This window comes from Danaus plexippus (assembly GCF_018135715.1).
Source record: "Danaus plexippus chromosome 9 unlocalized genomic scaffold, MEX_DaPlex mxdp_26, whole genome shotgun sequence".
Lineage (NCBI taxonomy): Eukaryota > Metazoa > Arthropoda > Insecta > Lepidoptera > Nymphalidae > Danaus > Danaus plexippus.
Window position 1 is genome coordinate 3,906,872 of NW_026869848.1, and position 23,304 is coordinate 3,930,175.

The 23,304-nt window shown below is 30.6% G+C and overlaps 3 protein-coding genes across 8 annotated transcripts in view; 1 reads left to right on the forward strand and 2 right to left on the reverse strand.

Annotated features, from left to right (window-relative positions):
- Positions 1–14,702, reverse strand: part of LOC116767682 (phosphatase and actin regulator 4B) — a 34,836-nt gene extending 20,134 nt beyond the window's left edge. For 4 of the 6 annotated variants that reach the window (XM_032658126.2, XM_032658125.2, XM_032658124.2 and 1 more), the window contains exons 1-3: positions 5,367–5,862; positions 1,534–1,701; positions 1,369–1,467 (exon numbers count right to left, since the gene is read on the reverse strand). In XM_032658126.2, coding sequence (XP_032514017.2) covers positions 1,369–1,467; positions 1,534–1,701; positions 5,367–5,847 — 748 coding nt within the window. In that variant the 5' untranslated portion in view covers positions 5,848–5,862. Of the gene's footprint in view, positions 1–1,368; positions 1,468–1,533; positions 1,702–5,366; positions 5,863–9,336; positions 9,524–11,213; positions 11,316–14,445 lie in introns of those variants that run through there. The other 2 variants (XM_061527574.1, XM_032658127.2) reach the window with 2 other exon arrangements.
- LOC116767685 (uncharacterized) lies at positions 11,397–12,971 on the reverse strand. The gene has a single exon (XM_032658129.2). The coding sequence runs from the start codon at positions 12,857–12,859 to the stop codon at positions 12,002–12,004; it is 858 nt and encodes a 285-aa protein (XP_032514020.1). The 5' UTR covers positions 12,860–12,971; the 3' UTR covers positions 11,397–12,001.
- A 216-nt stretch (positions 14,703–14,918) lies between the features above and the next one.
- Positions 14,919–21,494, forward strand: LOC116778593 (ribosomal protein S6 kinase beta-2). Its single transcript, XM_061527464.1, has 10 exons — positions 14,919–15,230; positions 15,628–15,668; positions 15,741–16,002; positions 16,090–16,223; positions 16,345–16,536; positions 18,711–18,801; positions 18,934–19,176; positions 19,367–19,474; positions 19,855–20,012; positions 21,131–21,494. Coding segments are annotated over exons 1-10 (1,329 nt in total). The 5' UTR covers positions 14,919–15,131; the 3' UTR covers positions 21,132–21,494.
- Positions 21,495–23,304: the final 1,810 nt, after the last annotated feature.

Genomic DNA, 23,304 nt, shown 5'->3' on the forward strand with positions numbered 1-23,304 from the left:
TCCATGGATTCACCGTGCTTGTGTCGGGTCTATCGCGTTGCAGGGAGAGGAGCTTCAACAGTGCCTGGGACTTGCGACCCAGGTGTAGGTTTAAGGCGCCCCTATCTAACGCGCATTAAACAGTCACCTCCACTGTCCAAGCTCCTGTCTTTACCTAACCAAATTTGAAACGAACCTACTAAGGCTGCCTTCGACGCACGTTCCAAGAAGGAACTGATGTTAGTTCTTGACAGGTCCAAGTCTTTTAGCAGGTTGTACAGACATTTGGCTGTTATACCTCTCCTACTAGGTATGATGAAAATCCCGTCAAAACATTTGAAACCTCTACGAATATAATTTCACATATTGAAATTCCGTTCTATAAGTTTAGTATGCACTATTATATGTAATTATTTGTAAGATTAAAGTTTGTTTTAATTTATTAAAGAACTTTCAAGATTGATACGTCTTGCATGAGGATATATGATAGATCAGAATTTATGAGGCGAAAATGAAAGAAAAGGCAATTCGTATTTATCTAGTTCATTAAAATACTTATATATGGAGCGTAATATAATCAGGCACAAATAAAGTGTCATTTAAGTTGAATAGAAAGGAATCTCATGGAATTAAGTAAAATAATCTTTAGTGAGAGAATAAACAGCCAATAACAAAACAAATTTGTAAATAAATGATGGCGAAATATTATACATGAAAAGAAGAAATAGGAAACCTTCTTTAAACAAGATAAAAAAAAAGTGCAAACTTCAGAACGATCAAATACTATTAAGGGACTTAATTGAATAAATATATTTACACTAACAATATTCTCACTTTTAAAAACAAAAACTTATTAGAACTCATAAAATATCGATACATCATTGTAATTTCATGCAAATAATAGACAGCTTATATGATATTATCACGGGAGGAATTGTCCGCGATGTCCGCGAATGATTCATGAGAGTCAACGTGACAGGTGTGTGGACAATGTTGTAACAATAAAGACATACGAACAAAGACGAGAACATCAGAGTACAGTGCGATATTAAATGTATTGAAAGACAATTTACTATATATATTAATTATTATGTATATAGTTTTTCTTTATGTTCACTTCAGAGACAATATGTGTAAAACATTTTGTCGTTGAAAATGTATGTATTAATTAAAACTCTGTTACAGACATCACTAATACGAGGCTAAAGTTTCGGGACTCAATATGTATAAATAATAAAAAACTTGTTGCTTATATAGTCTTCCTCGATCTACTTTTAAAGACACTACAAATCTGTCCACGAAGGTTAATCCATAATATAAATATACTTAAATAGTTTGAGACTGTTAAAAGCTTTGTATAACGTTAGGGTGATAAAGGAATTAACTCACTGGCTTCCGGAACGGGAGTGACAGGACTCTCCGGCATGAGAATACCTTTTTGAACTAACTCTTCTCTATTCGCTCGGACGGATATTTTTCTTTCTAAAGCTGCAAACGAAATAAAACATTAAATATATATACACAAGGACAAATCTTTATTTTTATTGTACTCACTTCTAGAGGCTGCTTCGAATTTCTCCGACTTCTTTTTCCGTTTCCACTTCCAGGGTTTGAAAAGTCTACCGAACGCGGAGAACTTAGACTTGGTTCTTTCGGCGGGCGGGGTGCGCGCGCCGGAACCCAGGCTGTTTGTTCGCACCGCGGAGCCATTCTGTTTTTTGGCTGTATTAGAAAAAAACATGTTAAATATTGCTTATAGGACTAATAGCAGTATAATAATAGTTCTTAAAGTAGTTGTCATGGTATAGTAATGCACGTGCAAGTTTACATTTAGAACGCCGTACATATAACATAAACATAGGTTCTTAAGGAATTCATTAACAAAAATTCCATTTTTCAACCGATTTCAAAAAAGGAGCAAGTTATTTTTTTCTTAGTTTCTTATGGTAAACATTTTTATTTCAATGGTTTATCGTAACTAAAAACATAATCTAATTGTATTGAGAATTTTCTTGTTGGTCGCGATATGAAAAGTTTAAATCTCTCATTTTAATACTTGACAATATAATCATAATTTTTCCTCGAAAGCACAAGAGTTTTTATTTATTTCATTTTTTGTTGAAAAACCATTTATATCACTCCATTTTACCTAATGCTTTTATTGTAAGCCGTGATTTCTTTATTTAATAAGGTAAATTGCTTCTCATATCCCTACTTATACCATAAATACGAACTTGCTCTGTCTGTCTGTAAAGTTTTCACGCCTAAGCCTCTGAACCGATTTTGATTAATTTTTGTGTAGAGATAGATGTAACTTTGGAGATGCATATAGACTACCTTATATCCCCCCAATCCCTATATTATGCCGGTCAAATTGCTCACCACATTTTTGTAACGTGATACATATCGATGATTTAAATAATCAGCTTATAAAATAATTCATCCCGATCACGATCGTGAGCCCGAGCCCGAGCCTGGGCCCAACTCTGATCCCGCAACTACACGGTTGGAACCATGAAGTGCAGTTCGGATTGCAGTGGCCGTGGTGTTATTTTATTTTTTAAAAAACTTTTAACTTGATCATGGCCCCAATCCCAATCCTGATCACGATCCCGATCCCAAAACTACGCGGGTGGAACCATGAAGTGTAACTTTAGTTCAGTGGCCGTGGCCGTAGTGGCAGAGAATAACTCTGAAGTTCACGAGGACGGAGTCGTACAAATGTAATACGTAATAATGACATTATAGTTGTATAATTAGAGGCATTTTTGTATATAGGTCGAATTTTTGACGTATATCGTATACGTACAACGTACGTATTATCTTGACGACCCAGTTTCATCTACACCGTTTAATCCATATAATTAATAGGCACTCCTTATCTGATAAACCAAAAACGATGAGGCATACCTTAATGACTTTAAATTTCCTATAGATAAATACCAAAAAGGAAAAATCTTTAGCTTCCTCGATTGTTTGTGAAGGAAAAAAATCTGAAGGACTTCCAACATTGAAGAGATGTTTTAAAGTATTTCATATAACTCGACTTGAACTTTATATCATTTCACGTAAAGTCTTTTTTTAAATCATAATTTCAATAAATAAATATGTAACACATATGCATTAATGAGTAACAGTACATAAATATATATTTTGAACGCATCAAGAATGTTATGTTTGTATAAATATGTACCTATGGAATTTTATTTACATCTGATTACTAATAGATTTTTCAATATTTTACCGGTAGAGAATAATTTTGATTTTTTTTTATTAGCTTGATTAAGTATGAAATATAATAATCGGTTGTAACAAAACTTATTGTTGATATAATATATATAAGTAGAGATTCATCATTGATACATGTAACAAACAAATGTACATCAGATACCAAGTAACTATGTATGTAACAACCTCATAGGCAAATACTATTCATGTACGCTACAATCAATGGCCCCATTACATCGTGTACCTATTGTCAAGACTGTCCGCGTTCATCACAATACAGACCGTATTATACTTATGTACTATATTTTTTCACCCGAGGGGACTTCTCAGTCAGGATAATAATAAGATTATTTTCATCTTAAATATTTAAACCATTACTACTGATTAGTGTTCCTCTTAAATAATTTTAGTTCTTAAATGTATCATTTAGCGCATTTGTGTAACACGTTCACATTGAACGTTAAAATGCATTTATATATTGATATTAATGTAACGATAATCTTAAGGTTGAATTTCTGAACTCGTAAAACCATAATTGGATGTTAAAATAGTTATAAAACCTTTGATTTAATGTTTTAATGTGAAGCAACAATCAAATCGTTTATAAATCCATTCGATACTGAAGCTATAGTATAAACATCATTTAATATGTACACAGAAGCGATTCACGAGAGGCGCACGCCTGCGGTCTTGAATTAATATTCATAAAGCGCCTCCACATAGGAACACCAACTCGATGTACCAACGGACGTAAGTCAAACGCATCAGCCTCACAATGGAATGCTAAATATTATTTATATCCGTAAATAGTTCGCTTATCATACCGCTCTAATTATCAGGCGACTAACAAGCCACGGAGATAACGACCAAATATATAAGAACATACTGAACTTTGCTATGACGTCATAGACTTAATTTGGGTTTATTTCAACACTGAATATTATCTAAGACGAACAATATTTAACTGTTCTGACACTGTAATAAATTATTGCAATTTCTATTAAATTTCTAAAAACTAGTGATGTTAATTTCGCTACCCTTATTCCAACAATATAATTCGTCTTAATATGCATTTTGTTCGACTTTATTGAAATTTCACCATTTCGACGATAAGCCGATGAATATAGAACCAATCAGAACATTCAATTTACAATCGATCTATACGGGTTCGTGTGTACAGGAAGAAAAAATGTACCCATATTACAAATACACATTTGAATTTTAATTTATATGCAGGTACAGATAAAATTCTAACGATTTCATCCAGTTCTGTAATGTAACATTGGTATATTTTTATCAATATCCCAAACCAATATCACATGCCTCGTTAATCTCTCGTTTTATATATAAATACACAATAAGCATTGGATCTAATAAATTCCGAATTCCGTGTCAACGACCCAAAATGAAATGCAAATTATTTTACTAGACCATTGTACGATATACATTATATCTACGCACGTACAGAAACTCGTGATTCTGATATGTAAATATTACTAGTTATTTTAATGCGAATGATGATTAATTTTATAATGTAAACAAATAGAAAAAATCGTAATTTTTTATATGGGACCATTTAGGACCGTAAATAAAATAAACAGAGGCTCAAATTTTTAAAACATCTCCATGGTGTTATAATTAAAATATGTACATGTTTCAATCTGTCTTGTCAAGTCACTGCTTGTTTTGTCAAAATGGTATTATAATATTTTAATTCTTTGCTCATGACGATGATATAGATGATGCATGTAATATAAACACGATTACCAAACGTGTATCTGTGTTGAATCCTATGATTTGTTACTTTCCGATAATAATCAAAATTACTGGACCTCTTTTAACAACATTGACGAATAATTGAAGTTATGTGAAAAGCTTTAGTTTTTGTTAATTATAGCAAAAAACATAAGGCCACGGAAAAGATTTGAAAAAAACAAGGACATTATTGTGATTATACTTGATAATACGTTTTTTTTATTCATTTTAGAAAAAAAACATATCCCACAAAAACTTTTTAAACTAAATTCATTCATAATGTGCTAATAATACAATATAAACATCTTTTTTTTAAACAGAGACCGTTACAGCCTACGCTCATGTAGAGCCTGAAGCAACAGCATAAATTGTCGGGTCAATGAACACGAACAAATGAAACTGACCGGCAACAGCAGCCACTTCTTTAGCTCCAACATGCAGAAAGTCTGTTAAGGACAACGAGCTAGCTATGAGCTGTCTGCGCTCTTGGAAATCAAGCTGGTCGAGGCTACTGGTCCTGGTCCCGCGCACCGGCTGAGCGGGCGCGCTCAGCGACATGTCAACTACACACGGCCATGTCGCCCGGACATGTTTGGTATACACATTACACAACAAACACAGATCACGGGACACAAAACAAACGCACGCGCGTTCGACTACTATCGACTTACGATAGCTGCATCGCTGGGGACGCGCGGCGACAGACTGGCGCGGGAGGCGGGCGGCAGCGGCTGGTTGTTTGGCGGGAGGGGGTGGACGGGGATCGGGGGGAAGAGACGTTGTGGCGGAGGGTGAGGGCTGGGGAGGGGGGACAGCCTGCACGTTGCACTCGACGCGTCTCGCCCGCTGATCCGTACAAGTCATAACTGCGCTACCATGGATCATGGTGTTTATAGTATCTGTATAGGTACATCGCGGTATCTCAGATCGTTCACTACAGCGACTGCTTAAGCGCCATGACAGACCGCTTTGGATTATTCAACTCTTGCTTTTAGTAAGCCGACGGGTGTACGTCAGTGCTAATATTTTACATGTTGGGAAATAGAAATAGCGAAATATTAAGTGATCAAAAATCAATTATTAAGAATGTGCAATCTATTCCAGCAATTATAAAGTAGCAAGTAAACATAACAGAGTAAACAGTCATAAAATAACGAGAACAATAATGAAGATAATACAGAAGCAAACATTAAGATCTAAGCTCACATCTTAAAGGCAATAACAGAAGCGACATTGTTTTAAAATGCAGCGCAGTACTCGGCCTAATGTTCGTTTATATTCAGCACACAGTGAACGTATTGCAGGTAGCAGTGTACGTCAAGACTCAAGTCCGACGACACTGGCTTACCGGATTTACAACTCCAGAGCCACCCGCAACCCCCCACGGTCAGGTGCTCAGACAATAATAATATTCGGTTACATATCTTTGATGAATGTCTAGGATCATTTTTATTCATGCTGTATATAACTTTAGTTATATAAATATTGTAATGCTATATCCAAATACAAACTCTTAAAAATGTTTTCAAATAGATATACGTCGTGAATACGTACCAATAGCCATGTCGCTAATAATGGACAAAAATTTTCGTACATAAAAAGTCACACAGGAATACAAAAGTTTACAATATTTGCCGACAGTTTCTAAATATTTTTTTTCCTAATAGGGCTAGCGCATTAAGAAACCCAGGTACAAGGATCACACGCGAATAGCATCCGTTAAGAAAGATTTCAACGCGAGCATCGCTTATACATTTAATGTCTCGCTATTATATCATAGTTTAAAATAAAACGAAACTAATATTTTCATATAAATTCTGAGTGTTTTCTTTTACGTTGTAGAGCGAATCAAAATTACATTACTGCTAACACTTCGATGCAAGAGATTAAATGTACATTTATAAACATATTCTTATACAATCAAGTTGAGTATGTGCTAACACACTACTTTAAATTATAAGTAACCAATACAATGTATAATACATTTGTCACACACGACAGGCATAATGCATATTAAAGCAAGAAATCAACATTCAATAAAAGGGCAAACAATATCGATTTTTTTTAATTAAAAATAATTTAAAAAAAATATGGCTTTTGGTGGTAAATTTAACAGTAAGGCAAACTTACTAGATGAGTTCCAAATTTACACAAATAATAAACATAAGATCCGTAACTAGGTTTCAGAAATATGTACTCAGTATACAAGTGCATTGGTGGTTTTCACATTATGGTTTCTTATATACGAGTAAGTACTTCAACTAGTGAACTCAACTTCGACACAACTTAAGGTACTTTCCTTAAAAATCTTTATAATGTTAAATTTCGTTGATATGTATGAAAAATTTTATACCAGATAGTCCATGGAATACATCAATTCAAATACGATAAGCCTTATATTTCAATCCATTCATACATATTGATCAAGCCACATAAAACTTTATTATGGTTTACTCTTTGTCCTCCTTGTAGTTATTATAAGTAAGAAATTATCTAACTCTTTCAGGATAATATCGTCCTCTCACAAAAATCAACGTATACCAACTTTATGTTTTTGTTAGATGAATGTTGGAATTTATTCACCCTGTACCTTCCCTGTTCTTTTTTTATAATTTTCTTCCACAAGAAGTCCAGGTAGTCCAAATGAAAATTATTTACATGAGATTCTTTCCAATTTGGGAAATGGTCTAATGATTGCGCGGAAGTGGATCACTTGAGCTGAATTCAGCTCTCAAATATTCGGGACTTTTTATTCTTCATTTTGGACCGAGTTGAATCTTTTTTAGAGAAGAAGTTTGTTTTCAATGTCCTGACCGACCACTAGTAAATATCTTTTATTTATCCTGCTTACATTTTGTCAATCTGACCACAGTATACTTTGTGGTAGATAATGTATTCATCTTTGAAAAATCGTAGAGAACAATCTTTTGCAAGAGTAACACTGTATATTGGAACAAGCGATACTATAAGAAATATGATAATAAAGAGAACTGGATTGCAGCATCAGCTTCGAAGATTAAGACGACCAACGGAAAAAACGATACTCTACTAGTTGTAACGAGGTTTTTCAACAAACTTACAACTTGACCAAATGACTGTTCGCTTGGAATTCGCAAGACATAACGTTTGATGTTTGTTGCTAGAGTTGTGATAGACAACATTCGTAAGTCATGTTTATCAACTGTTTGTAAGCGCACGGTTCATGCACTAACCAATGCCAAGCTGGGGCATGTCAAGCTTTAAAACCATATGGTATGCATATAGCCAGCTCGTTATTCAAACAAAAAGACTTTAGGAACAGAATGTTATAGATTTGAAATAATACGGTACAAGTAACTTAAGTAAATTTTCATAAACTTGGTGAACAAAACATAAACATGAATTAAATATCACCACCGGCTTTTAAACTTAACTTAAAAGAAATGAAATAAAAATTTAGAAAAATTCACTTACTGAAAACCCAAAACTTCATATTTTTTTAACAAATCGTTTTTTCAATATTATCGCTTTGGGTCTTAAAGCAGCTTAATTTGATATTACCGTTATTTACAGCTCTGTTTTAAACTAAAGATAGTGGAGATAAAAATATCTAAAAATACCAAGAAACAATATAAATGTTACTACTAAAGATAACTAGAGTACATCTTTATCAAATTTTCTTCGCATGCGTCAAATCAATAGACCATAGAATCAAACAAAACTACGGACCGATTAATTAATGTATAAACTCATAGCAGAAACATCTTCTTAAAGCGATTTAATTAAAAGCGTTTATTTATTTTTTCTTCTTAGAATTTCATTTAAAATTTTATCACAGATTAATTCTTCTAGTACTATAAATGAGATTAAATAAAATCTAAATACCTACATATATCTTCGTATGGTCAGCTGTTTCATTTTTGTGGCGTAACGCGAAGACTATTGTAAAGTTTTTTTTGAAGAATCTTATAACTTATTATAGTTTACATGTAAGGATAAGTGCAATTTATAAGCAAGTCGTCAGATTTTCATGAAATATGGCTACTGTTTAATATATTTAAGATATGTATGTAAATAAATTTAATAGAAATTTGTGAAACTTTCATCTCGCCTGCTCTTGATTACGATTGCTGTAACGTAACCGAAACATCGGCTAAAATATAATAATTACCATAGTATATCCGAACACCATAGTTTTATTAAAGTTCATTTTCGCATAAATTTTAGACGTTACTAGAGCGAAATAAAGAGAATTCAAAACTTATCTGCTAAAATCATTCTAGTTACTTTTTTTTTTAGTTTCGACTTGATTGGAGCTGTCAGCTTTGACAGCGTCACTATGAGTACCTCTTCTAGTTAATATATAAAGATGATAGTTAATATATGAGAACTTACATATAGTCCCATCCTTATCTATAACTCCACAGTCACTTTTCGTATCATCGTCAATAGGTCTACGTTTCGCACCTTTTTTATTTAATCTAAACATAGAATCATCCATTTCAAAACAACTTCGGCGTAATACATTTAAACTATTTGACAACTATAACCAACTAATTACATTTTCGCATGTCTAAACAAAAACGACCGAGAATTACAACTAACAATAAGATATTACTCAAAGACAAGTCTCAGATAAGATAAGTACTGATACCGTGACTATTTATCATACAGTCTGAAATAATAACCCGATATATAACCTTGCGATTCCTTCATCAACTCTATTATATACATATATATTTGTAACAAATAAAGTTTGGATTTGTTTTAATTATACGTAAATATAATATCCTAAAATTAATGACTGAAAAAATATAACGAAAAAATTTACATAATTTGATTTTGCTTCGTAGATCACAGTATATAAAAGGCGAAGTCATGTGACCGGTTTGATTAAGCGTGTAAACCATATTTATTAATAGTCCCACTGCCCTAGAAGATTAGCGGACCGTGTTTTGAAGCTCGAGCCTATTTAACCATATGATACATGCATCGGTGACCGAACCGTTTTATATATTATACAACAAAAAAACTAACATGTCTTATCAAGTTTAAACATTCAATCTCCAAACAACACCTTCAAATAAACCAGGCTTAGCTGCATGTGGACATAGATGAGGAAACACTAGCTTATTGATTCATTATGACTTTATATTTCCTACTAATACATGTAGTTCCACATTTTAAAGATGCCACAATAACGTAATAGACGTAGAACAACTAAATATGAATCTTTCATGACAATATCAAAAACGTTAAAGAGCCGTAGCAATCGCGATAGTGAAACGATCTGAGTCTCCAAAGTTCAAGGCCTCTCAGTGAGGACGCTCTAACGGAGTACGCTCACCTCTTGTGTATATGGGAAAATCGCCATCAGATCGACTGTGAGTGAGCATGGGTCCGTAGCACCGCCACGGCGGCCCGTCGCGCGCCACCCGCGGCCCCTCCACGGCTCTATTCACCTCCAAATCATCAGCGCACAATAACGGCACACGGCCCTACATTTAACCTGTCGTTTTTGTATAGCGTCCACTACTTTATACAAGGATTAACTCTCAGTTGGCGGCGCCACAGCGGCGAGCGTACGAATGGAGGCTGCGCGGCGCATATCACTTGCGCAACCCTCACCCTATCTAACACCGTCCAGCTAGCGTTACTCGATATCCACAATATTTATATATTCATATACACATTTCGATAACCTACTATAGGAGAAGTCCGTTAAACATATGCATAAACATAGCTTCACAGTATATGTATATTTCATTTTATATTTCTTTTATATAGAATACAATGTATTCTTAATTCTACATTCATGATCTTGTAGGTTCATGGTTATTTCACATAAAATTTTATACATTTTAATGACCGTTCCATGCATCAGTAAACTTATCGAAGTATAGATTTTTTAATAAATATAAATTATGAGTCAACTATATCATAATGTTGTGTCACTATTCAATAATTTTCCTTGATATAGAGAAATATTACGTAATATGTATTGTTTGAAGCCTTTTTTGTAAAAACAATAAAAAAAAATTTGGAATAATAAATACAATCCATTCCCGCGGATCGTGATTTTGATTTAATAACACATAATTTGAACTTGAGTACTTCAAAAAAAAACACTAACGGTTAACGTTTACAGCGCCATCTGTTTCACTTATCGAGAAATCGTAGGAATGTAGGATCTTAACTCGCTATATACAATAATAAATACACTTATATATACATTTGAATCTATTGACATTTGTTACAAAAGACACACTTACTTATGTCTCCATTAGCTCCTGACTCAAAGGGTATTGATAAATGTCTGCCTCCTTTACCAACTGAATGATATGTACCCAGGTTTAATTTGTCTCCACCCTCACCTGTTAACAATGTTTTTGTTATAGTCGTTATAGTCATTTTGGACAGGAGTAGTTAAGAATACAGAAATAATTATTTTTATGGCACCCAAATCGCCATTGCTGAAATTCTAATTCTTAGTTTAAGTTATGTAAGTGTAGACTTTGCTTAAAAAAAATTATTAAATATTGGATCTTGTATTGTATCTCAATTATAACATTTTAATATGGGATTATTGCAGTAATAGTACCATTAAACAGAAGCATTTTATTAAAAAAAATGTATTATAATATTTTTATTAAAATAATCTGTGGTTTTTTTTTTTATATAGACAATTAAAAGCTATATAGTAATACTTCTTACATACATAATATTGTTTATTGCTAAGGATCTTTGTACAGAATTTAGGAAAGGAATTAATTTATGTCAATATGTAAATCTTAATGCACCAAACTACATTTAATGTTTTAATATATAATTGCAATGAATTAAAGTTTATAACAAAAATTCCTAAATAATATACACTCATTCAAGGATAGCTTGCTACTTTTGACTCTGGTTATAAAAATTTTATCAGTTTGGTTTAGAATTAAAAAAAAAAATTATATTAATGTGACTTAAAACATTGTAAGCAACAAATCGACACATTCTATTAGAAATATTACGGCACATCTACCCAAACAAATAACATAATTTTTATAAAACATAACTATATTATAACATCCCACAGTGGATTATCTATGTATGATACATAATCTGACACATCCATTAAATCGTGGAGAGTTCCCGATGTTAAACGTGATGGGATTGACCTTGTTTTTGAAATATAAGTCTCTTTATATTGTGCTTTCCAATCAGTGACCCCTGATACCGTAACATTTTTAAAATCTCTCAAAAATAAGTGATGCCATATATTATCATTATCCAACAGCACTTTCATTCGCCTGCATAATTTTTCAATACTAATTATATCGCTGATGGGCAGATACATTAAAATGTAGAACAGTATTTCTTCCGGCAATCCTATGAAACTGGCGCTAGAATAACCATTGTAATTAAGTATAATGCTCTTGACAGGTGCTATGATTTTGTTTTTGAATGTATAGCATAAATGCTTCAAGTCACGGAATATCATTGGAATTGTGGAAGCGTGGGGTGATACAACATAACGACTGGTCGGTATGCATACAGCATACACATCTGACTTTACATCTATTTGTCTGTCAATAAAAGTGTTAACAATAAAGGTAGATCCTAGTGGACTCATTATTAGTTTTATCGGTAAATTATCAAAACCTTTCATCAGGTATAACACTTCATATGAGCCCCCCGACTGCTTCCACTTTAATAATTGTTCAGTATTAATACAATTCGTAGAATTTGTTTCAATTACATCTTGAGATTTAGGTAAAAAACCATTTTCTCTCATTATAACCACAATCAAAACAAAAAATAAATCCTTTTGAAGTGCATCTGAAGATTTATCTTGACTTATTAATTCTTTGCATATGTCTTCTAACAGAATTGGTATTTTTTCCGTAGTACTTTCTTCGAGTAACACATCCATGATTTAATGCAACAAAATATTATTCACTAATCCATTTTTCTAATATTATGTATGTAAATAAAGTAAAATTATTTGTATATTTTATTCGCTATGTCATGCGTCAAAACTTAATACTTATGTCAAAATGACATTTCATAAGAACTGTGCGGAACTGCGGATTCGGTTTTATAAAGTCAATATTATATTCTATCACTTTTTAAAATAGGTTTCTAAACAGTTATATAGGTAAAAATATTAAAATTTTACAATTATTAAAATAATGGTATCAAAATATATATGTAGTTTAGTTTCGATTTATGTTATTTCGAAAAACGATATTATAGGAACTATTACAATATTTTGTGTACCAAATCCTACATAGGATATTAAAATATAAAAAGGAATGGATGTACAGATATTTTTCTCTTTTCTACACGAGAACTATAATAAAAACAAATAAGTCTTGTTTAATGTATGAAAATGGCATAATATAGTTGCATAATTCAAAAATTTTGTTTCCTTTTAACAGTTATTTTTTTACTTCTTGACTGAAGATCCAAAGTTATAGTATGCAAGTAGAGTTAAAAATCGAATTTATAGTTTACACTGTGGTTTCATAACACTTCGAAGTATACAATATTAAATGTATTAGCTTTAAATGATTTATTTTATCCAATTCAATGTATAAAAAAAACCTTTATCTTAAATTTTTAAAGAAATTGAAATCTATTATGTAGTTTTTAACTGTAAACGATCTGTGACACACATAAGCAATGGTATAAAATGTATTGTGACTTTTTGATGTATAGAATATGAGTTTATAGTGTCTTTCAAATATTTTTATATAAATAGATTTAATACATATGTTAAAAATATAATATACATATTTTAAAGATCCTGAATTTATATAGTGTAATGAAATGTTTCGTCAACTTTAATGTAAGCTAAAAAGAGATAATAAGCCCTTTAATAAAAATAAATATTGATGTTCTAAGATAATTTTGAAGAGTATTTATTTCAAATCTGATTAAATAACTATATTTCTTACTTTTAATCTACACTTTAATATAAATATGTAATATCATTTTTGAAGATAATATCATTTTGTATTGATGGATTCTATATTAAAATATTTTGTGTTTTTTTTTCTTTTTAATTTAATTGAATTTTACCTTTAAAAAAAATATATAAAAAGAATTTTTTATTTCAAATACTAATTGAAGAACTCTTTTCAATAAAAAGTATTTTTTACTAAGAATCTCATATATTGATAAAAAGAAGACTTGGTAATTCTAAAGAATAATTTTTCATATAAGGCGAAACTAAATATAAAAATATGTATTTTAAATAAGTTTATAAACAATTTTTTTTTACTGATATAAATCTTAAAATTGATTAACTAACAAATCTTAAAATTGATTTAACTAAACATACTTCAAAGTATCATATAAATGATAGTTTATGAATAATAGAAGATTATGTAAAGAGTAAAGTCATAAAACTTCTTAAAAACAAAACTATTGACTTACAACAAAATGAGGTTAGATAATTTTTTCATAAAGGATAAAAATTTTCGATCAAACATAATATAATAATACCACTCTTACCGATGTTTCCACTGCTATTTTGTTTTTTAACACTCTTAAGAGAACCATCCAAGTTATGATTACTCAAACTTTTGTCGCTGTCACTAGCCATTGAAATATATCAACGAAAACATTAATATTTACGCTGACATTAACAACTATACATATCCATGAAATTGAAACGATTAATTACCACTTTATAAAAATATAAAAGTAACAAAAGCAGTTTTTAAATGTAATATGATTAGTAATACATGTTTACACCCTCGACAATTGAATACTAAAAGTTCGAAAACCATTAAAATGAAAGTGACAGCTGAGCAAATAATTTTCGAATTTTAATTATGTTTAAATGTTTTCATCATTCTTTAATCCTATTAATATGATACCCAACGCTGATATTTTTTAATTTCAAAAATTTGCATTTAGAATATAATACTTAACATTTAAACTTATCTACACAAACTAGTTAATCTTTAATCTGTATTCACTATTCAACCAGCAAATAGCAGCAGTGCTGTGCGTTTGACTTGTTTGTTCTTAATAATTCGTGTAGAATTTTTAAAGTGCAGACTTATCTGTTATTACAACATAGTTCACATCGTATTATAATATTATTAAATTTATTACATACAGTTGAGGTTTCTTAAACAGTAATTGACTATTTTTGGCAAAATACACGAGATTGCTGATGTGATTTTATTGAAATGTCATCTTATATGGCAGGTGTTTTTGATTTAGATTTAGATGTGGATACTGTTGAGGTCGGAGACTCTGATGAGGATGATATAATTGAAGTCGATGAGGTATTAATTAAATTGATTTTTACCTTTTAATGTATACACTGTTAGCTAACCTAAAACATCTCAAAAGATAAAATATAAACTCAAGGATAAAGTTTTTGGTTCTCTGAAACTTCGTAATAAAAAATAAAAACAAAAGTCAAAGTCTTGCTTTGTTATGATTATTTGTAGTACTTTGTTACTGAAATACTTTATTGGTTTAAGATAATGTGTTTTAAAAATAACAGGGCCTGATAAGTTATTAAATATTACTGGCATATAAAAATATTATAAACCATTACATTAACTATTTAAACATTGAGTGATTTGTTCCATATTGGTATATATTTAAAAAAATATTATAATAAATGAAATGTAATGAAACATTTTTTATCATACTTAACAAAATATGTGCATACAGGTTGATTATGATCCTGAACTACATGTGAATAATATTGTAGAGTAAGTAAATTCATAATTTATTACATTTTGATATTTTTAAATGACACTATATATTCAATTTTCCATTTAAAGGGCAGAGGGATCTGAAACAATTCAATTATGTGAAGATAATGTGAATCCAGGCCAATGTAAAAGACTTGGTCCTCAAGATTTTGAATTACGCAAGGTTCTAGGAAAAGGCGGGTATGGAAAAGTTTTCCAAGTTCGTAAGATCACAGGCCCTGATGCAGGGGCTCATTTCGCTATGAAAGTTCTCAAGAAGGCTTCTATTGTTCGCAATCAAAAAGATACCGCACACACTAAAGCTGAACGAAATATATTAGAAGCTGTCAAGGTATATAAATATAAATTTTCTTCATTCTGAAACAAAAAATCTTAAAAAATGTATAATTTTAATATTAATAATGTTTTATTATTGCAGCATCCATTTATAGTTGAATTAGTATATGCCTTTCAAACTGGTGGTAAATTATATTTAATTTTAGAATATTTAAGTGGTGGTGAATTATTTATGCATCTTGAGAGAGAAGGTATATTCCTAGAGGATACAGCATGGTATGTATATAGGATCCAAAAGCAATATTATATATAATAATTTGTGTAGTATTAATTGAATATTAAACTTAATAAATTCCTTACTTTTTACTCAATGATGAATTTGTAATTACTATTCCAGCTTCTATTTATCAGAAATAATACTGGCATTGGAACACTTACATAGCTTAGGCATAATTTATCGTGATCTTAAACCAGAAAACGTCCTTCTGGATGCCCAAGGACATGTAAAACTTACAGACTTTGGCCTATGTAAGGAACACATTCAGGAGGGTATAGTCACACACACATTTTGCGGAACCATCGAGTATATGTGAGTACAAACATCCTTTTTTCATGTTACTGTTATCATATTATAATGACCTTTTAAAATTGGAATAAAATTAATTTTACGATCATTTAAAATTCTTGTCATTGCCATATTTATAGTGAGATAAATATATCAAAAAGATAACAAGTGTAATTATAAAAGATAAAAACTGTAATTAAATATCTATCATTTACTATTAACTAGTTGTAAAGTAAATATAGAAATGTTATTATTATAAGTTGAATTATCATAAGATACCATATAATGGGACAACAAAAAATACCATTTTAAATCGATATTGCTACAAAAAAAAATGCTATAAACCTAGTTGAATTGAACAAGTATAAATAGCAATAATCGAAAATTTCAAAAAATCCCTACGAATTAATTGTCATGCAAAAATCATACTGAAAGGCGTAACGCATCAGAGGCTAAAAATACCTTACATCATTCTGGAAAAGAGGCGAAAATTTTAAGCTATTGAACTGATATCAAACAAAAATAGTTAAGTACCAAGACCAGAGACACTGGCTTTTAAAAAAAAATTAAGGTATCGAAATTTTTTGACCTGTTTAAGAAAAATGGCGGACAGATTCACACAAAAAGACTCATGCAGAGACAGACATCGATGTGAAACTTTTAACACGTCTCTTTACGCGTCGGAGGTTAAAAAAATGTCCTTACATCACAAAATAAATGAATCCAGTGATTCAATAATATTGTTTGAATGACAGCTCTTAATATGACCCATATACTAAAACAAATCTGTTATTTGCAATAATTGCTTAGGTTATAGTTTAACTTTTAATAAATTCCTGTATTTCTATTCATATATATGATAACGTATTAAAAAGATTGTCGGCCTTAAAAAGTGTTGAAAGTAAATTAAATAAAAAGTTATTCAAGATCAAATGATTAAATATTAACTATTAAGATGAAATATTAACAAACTTATGACCCATCTAAAGTTTTATATGTTTTACTGTTATTGTAAGAAATAAATTCATTTATAATATCCAAAGAAAAGAAAAATTACTTCGCTTTTCAAACTATGTATTAATTTAAGGCATATTAAAGTTAAAACAAAAAAAGGAGTCTAGTCCATTCATAATACCGTTCAGATATAACACATCTAACAAGTAACTACCTCCCAAAAAGCCCTGTATTACTTATTGACGAAATGCTAAAAATAATATGAACCCAAAGTCAGAGACCATTATTCTTAAAGAAATTAAAATTTTCTTGTTTGATGCTGGGTTTTTACCACGCTTTATACAAGATTCTTTATCGACGTTTGCTAAAATGCTTTATTTACGTTATTAGATAGTAATATTATCCGGTTTCTTGGTGTCATCCTTAGGACTGCACTACGGAAAGCAATCGTGCTCGGGAAACGAAATCTTCATTATAAATCTTTTTGAACTGAGCTTGTCAAAGCTTTTTTATTTTGTAGCTATATACTAAAATTTTCATATTAAAAATATGCTATACGTCTGACTTGTTCTTGTCAACATGTGTCAAGAGTGATACGACACTTTATACAAGAAAATTAATATAATGAAAAATTTCCATCATTTTGTCATTGTTCTAATGTTACTAATAGTGCAATATTGATGACTGACGTTCTTTTCACTTTGTTTTATTTTTAATTATATAATAGCTAATAAGTGTTATCTGTTTTTTCACCAATGGAATTAAAGATTCTTTATCTACGAGACTGTAATTTAACTATGAAATCGAAAATTTCCTAATATCAGGTTTCATATTTAATGTTGTGACAGGAACTAATTTATATTTAAGTATTACTAACTCCGTGGTCTTTTTAAACTATTGTTTACCAAATTCTACCTGCCATATTACGGTGATTTTTATGGCCCAACAAAAGGTTTTACTATGCTGACTTTTTGAATCATTTATTTTTTGATTTGTATGAAAGACAGGTAGATAGACTGTAGTCGCTTTTAAACGGTTATGAATATTTTTGAGCATTTCGAAATTTTTGGACGCCATATAATTTACAATTAACCACCTGAATTAAATAAGGCTATTGTTAAAATGTTAATTAAGAAGATGGAGGCAAAGTGTTTTTTTGACAAATGATATTAAATTTCGTGAAACCCAATGGACAGTTATAGTTGATATAGCTATAATTAACTGGTTTTATTATTTTATTTTAGGGCTCCGGAAATACTAACAAGAAGTGGTCATGGAAAAGCAGTTGATTGGTGGAGTCTTGGTGCCCTCATGTATGACATGCTGATTGGACAGGTGAGCAAATATAAAACTAAAACTTACATCTGACACTTATTTGTATGGTTCCTTTGTATCTGATACATTACAATCAGTAATTCCCGGCTTAAAATATATAAAAATATTAAAAATCTGCCTATTTTTTCACAGCCTCCCTTCACTGGGGACAATCGTACAAAGACCATAGAGAAAATACTGAAGGGTAAGCTTATGCTACCGGCTTACCTGACACAAGACGCTCGCGAGCTGATCCGTCGGCTCATGAAGCGATCAGAGACCCAACGACTCGGGGCCACGGGAGCCGCGGCCGTCCGCTCACATGCTTTTTTCAAACATGTACATTGGGATGACGTCTTCGCCCGCAGACTTGAACCCCCCATCAAACCCCGGCTGGTAAATGTTCAATACTTAGAACGTTATTACCATTTATTCTATAAGTCCAGAAAACTATAACCATTTTAACTACCAGAGTTATGTGCTGAAATTTTTCTTCAATCACTGTTAATAATCTTTGATATTAATATATATCCTTTATCCGTCTTTAAATATAAACATTCGTAAATATTCATTATTGCTCTTTCAGGCGAGTGAAGATGACGTTTCCCAATTCGACACAAGATTTACTCTACAGACACCTATTGATTCGCCTGATGAGTCTACATTGAGCGAAAGTGCTAACCTCATGTTTCAGGTATCATGATATAAATAAGTAATTTAAAATAGTTAAAAATATATATTTAAATTGGGATCATTCTTCACATATGTAAAATAATAATAGGACAATAGTTATGGAATTCAATAATAATAAACATTTAAATGCATTTATGATTTTCGGATATACTACTTGGTTACTACACCACGAAGGAATATTTCATCTCGTCTATCAATGATTACTGCTTTTGTAAAGTAAGCAAAACGTCGGTTGAAATGTAAATTTTTTTAAAACTCGAAGGATAATAAAGTTTTAAAAATATATAAATATGTTTTTAGTAAAAAAAAACAGTACAAAACACAAAAACGTATTAAAGCATTAACATTAATATATCCATAATAACAGTAAATCCTTACCAGGGTTTCACATACGTGGCGCCATCTGTGATGGACGAGATCCACAAGCCGCGTGTGATAACGGCTCGGTCCCCGCGCCGCCCTCGCCCTCACCACGCCTTCACCATACCACCCGCGCACGCACAGGAGGACCTCATGGATGTACAAGGTCTACCAATATAGTGAGTACACTAACATACATACAGTCTGTTAAGTAAGAGGGCTGTGAAATCAAGAAACATTTAAAGGTTAGGCCACATACATAGTTTTCTACATCTTAGGAAATAGTACCTACACTTCATACCTCACCTTTTGACAGATTTATACTAGGACTTTTGAAAGTACAAAACTCTAACTGTATAGGAAGTGTGGGGTATCCTTATCAAAATTTTTAAAACTAATTTCATTTTTGATACACTTGTCCTACGGTATTTCATTTCTTATTGTATGTGCTGGACTGATTATTGTTGATATGTGCCAACTATTTTGAAGTACGCGATAAAAATTCCAGTAGAGATATTAGAGGGATAATTTTTTTCTTTTTTTTATATGTCCAAACAATCACTTGACTACATTGGGATAGAGCTGGTAACATCCAAATAATATATTTTCATATTAAATAATTTAATAAAGGTCTTGTACTGGTATAGTCTTAAAATTTAAAAGAATAAAATATTAGCACTCTTAAAACAATTTTAAATGCCGGTTCAAAAAATGCCATTGTTAAAAAATCAAACTTGGGTGTTTTTATGAGAAAAAGAAGTTTGAAGATAAAATTAAATATAATATATATTACCAACATAAGAATGGTATGAGATTCTTATTAAAAGTTCTAGATAGTAGAGGTATGATTCAGCCATTATCATAACACATTTTATACTCTTGATATATTTAAATGATTCACTCATTCTATATTGGCAAATTATGTCTGCATGCATATAAATATTCTTTGAAACATGCAAATGTTCCTTATTTCTTATATAAAAATTACTTAATTATAGTAATTATTTTGTATTACTTGAAATAGTAAAAATCAATGTCAATAAAAACTTATTTATGAGAAAAAATTATACAGGGATCAAAAGGAGCTACATATAAACAAAATAATTCATATTGCTTTATTTTTAATTGCTTTTTAATCCATGAAAATATCAAGAGCATCAAATTGTTATGATACTTAACACCATGACATATAAAACACATTATATGTAATTAGCTAGTAAATGTTAAAACTTTTAACACAATTTACATAACATTCTGGTAAAGCATATCATTAATAGAAATGTTATTTCTTTTTCAGGCCTAGAATAATTTATATAGTTGACCATTTTATACTAATGAAATAATTCAACTACAAATGCTGCCCATCTATATGTCCGTAAAGTAATGGTACTGTTTTATACAACTATTATTATTAATGTACATTTTATACAAGTTACCATTTAGTTTAATGTTTGGTAGAAATAAACATGTAATAAATTGTTCTAACCCAACTATATGACAGAGTAATAATAATAATTTACAATATACCTTGTTACCATGCTTCATGAATTGAATTAAAATGTCATTTTTATTTTGTAATTGGAGTTTAATTTAAGTAGTCTTGTTGTATCAACCATCCTAATTTTTCCTGATTTAATTTTAATAAACATTTTTTCTTTTCATTTGTTTTATTTGTTTTTTTTATTATTATTATTATTATTTTTAATACTTTTTTGTCCTTACACCAACAGAATTTTATAAAAAAAAAAACAAATAAGTTTTAGTTTTATTTATTTTTTTATTTTACAGATTTAACCTAATCAAATCCTCTTTCCCTCTCCATTCTTGTCAATAATTAACTATTTTTAAACAACGTTCATGTTAAAGCAATTATGAATAACTCTTAATGCTTATTGTGTAAGTAAAAAAACAATAATTAAAAAAAACTAAAAAAACACGCTTTTATAAAAAATCCAACTAAAAAACAGAAAATAAAATTTAATAAATTTAGATTAAGAATAGTGTAAATAAAAAATAAATGTACATTATTGTAAAAAAGCGTGGGGTGCATTTACAGTGCTTTTTTATGATTTTATCAAAGTAAAGATCATTCTACTCATCTGTCAATTAAATGTTTATAACTATTGACACTATGCACCCCACGCTTTTTTACAATAATATACATTTCTTTTTTATTTACACTATTCTTAATCTAAATTTATTAAATTTTAATTTCCGTTTTTTAGTTGGATTTTTTATAAAAGCGTGTTTTTTTAAACTATTATTTATTTTTCATTTTTTAGTTGAATTGTTTCGTTGGGTTTTCCATAAACGCGTGATTTTTTTAGTTTTTTAAACTATCATTTTTAAGAACATGAACCGGGCCAGCCATTAATGTGCTTTGACTGTATGCATACGGAACAAGACGCCGTGAACTATCTGGGAATGGGTAAATCGAGTGCCTACTACCTTCCTCGGATGAGGTAGCCGTTTCTCAGGCTCCTCCGAAAATTTCATCTTAATTAACGTTAGTGACTTCATCGACTGTAAATCAAAGGTTATGCTGGTTACCGAATTTTATTCCGCCAAATAAATAAATTGAAAATTCTATCCTGAATATTTGTTTTTTTTGTAAATAAAAAGTTTTTTCCTAAATCACGGTTATCATTATATTATGGACATTACAAAATGATGACAGTATACGTATAAGATTTATAGGATCATGTATAACGAACCAAACGCAACTATTTTACAAGTCTCTCCGAGGTTGTGCCTAACCGAGTATACGATCAAAGAGTAACTGTGGAACTGCACGCATGCGTAGTTGCACACTAGCTCTATCTCTCTTACTCGCATGCAAAGGATGCGGAAAGGAATTAATTAATCCTGGCGAATCTAATTGGGATAATCGGATTTTTTAATCGAATTATTGCATTGTCATCGGTCTTTGACAGGTGTGCAAAGTTTCAATTAAATCTGATCGGTCAAAGTATGGCAAAATCGAGCTCAAAGGAGTCGGTTACAAACATACAGGTGAAGCTAATAAAAGCGTGTTAAAAATGTTGTCAATTTCATCAATCGTTTAGAAATGACATAACGAGAATATCAACGGAGAGTATATTTACAAAATAATTCTATTGCATCATAGAAAATTTATGTAGTGGCTATGCAGTAGAAAAAAAAATGCATAATTGTCAATATCCATATTAAAAAAAATTTGTCAATATACCTGTCCACTAATTCATATTTGAAGCAATACAAAAATCTAATTTCTACAACAAATATTAACTGTTAGCTAAGATTTTATAGTTTAAAAAAAAAAATCGATAATTTAAATGTCACGTTTATTTGAGGTTGCAATAAAAAAATGCGTTAAAATAATTCAAAATTAATATATAATAAATAATTTGTAACGACAATTATGTAAAAAATATACCTCCATATTTTTTTTATTAGGGAATGGTTCACACAAATAATTATTAGTTGAAAAAA

Excerpts from the sequence above, each read along its gene's own strand:
- LOC116767685 (XM_032658129.2), bottom strand. The coding sequence starts at position 12,859 with ATGGATGTGTTACTCGAAGAAAGTACTACGGAAAAAATACCAATTCTG.
- LOC116778593 (XM_061527464.1), top strand. The coding sequence starts at position 15,132 with ATGTCATCTTATATGGCAGGTGTTTTTGATTTAGATTTAGATGTGGAT. Across the intron at positions 15,231-15,627 it reads ATATAATTGAAGTCGATGAG|GTTGATTATGATCCTGAACT; the intron begins GTATTAATTAAA and ends ATGTGCATACAG. Across the intron at positions 19,475-19,854 it reads GTGCTAACCTCATGTTTCAG|GGTTTCACATACGTGGCGCC; the intron begins GTATCATGATAT and ends AATCCTTACCAG.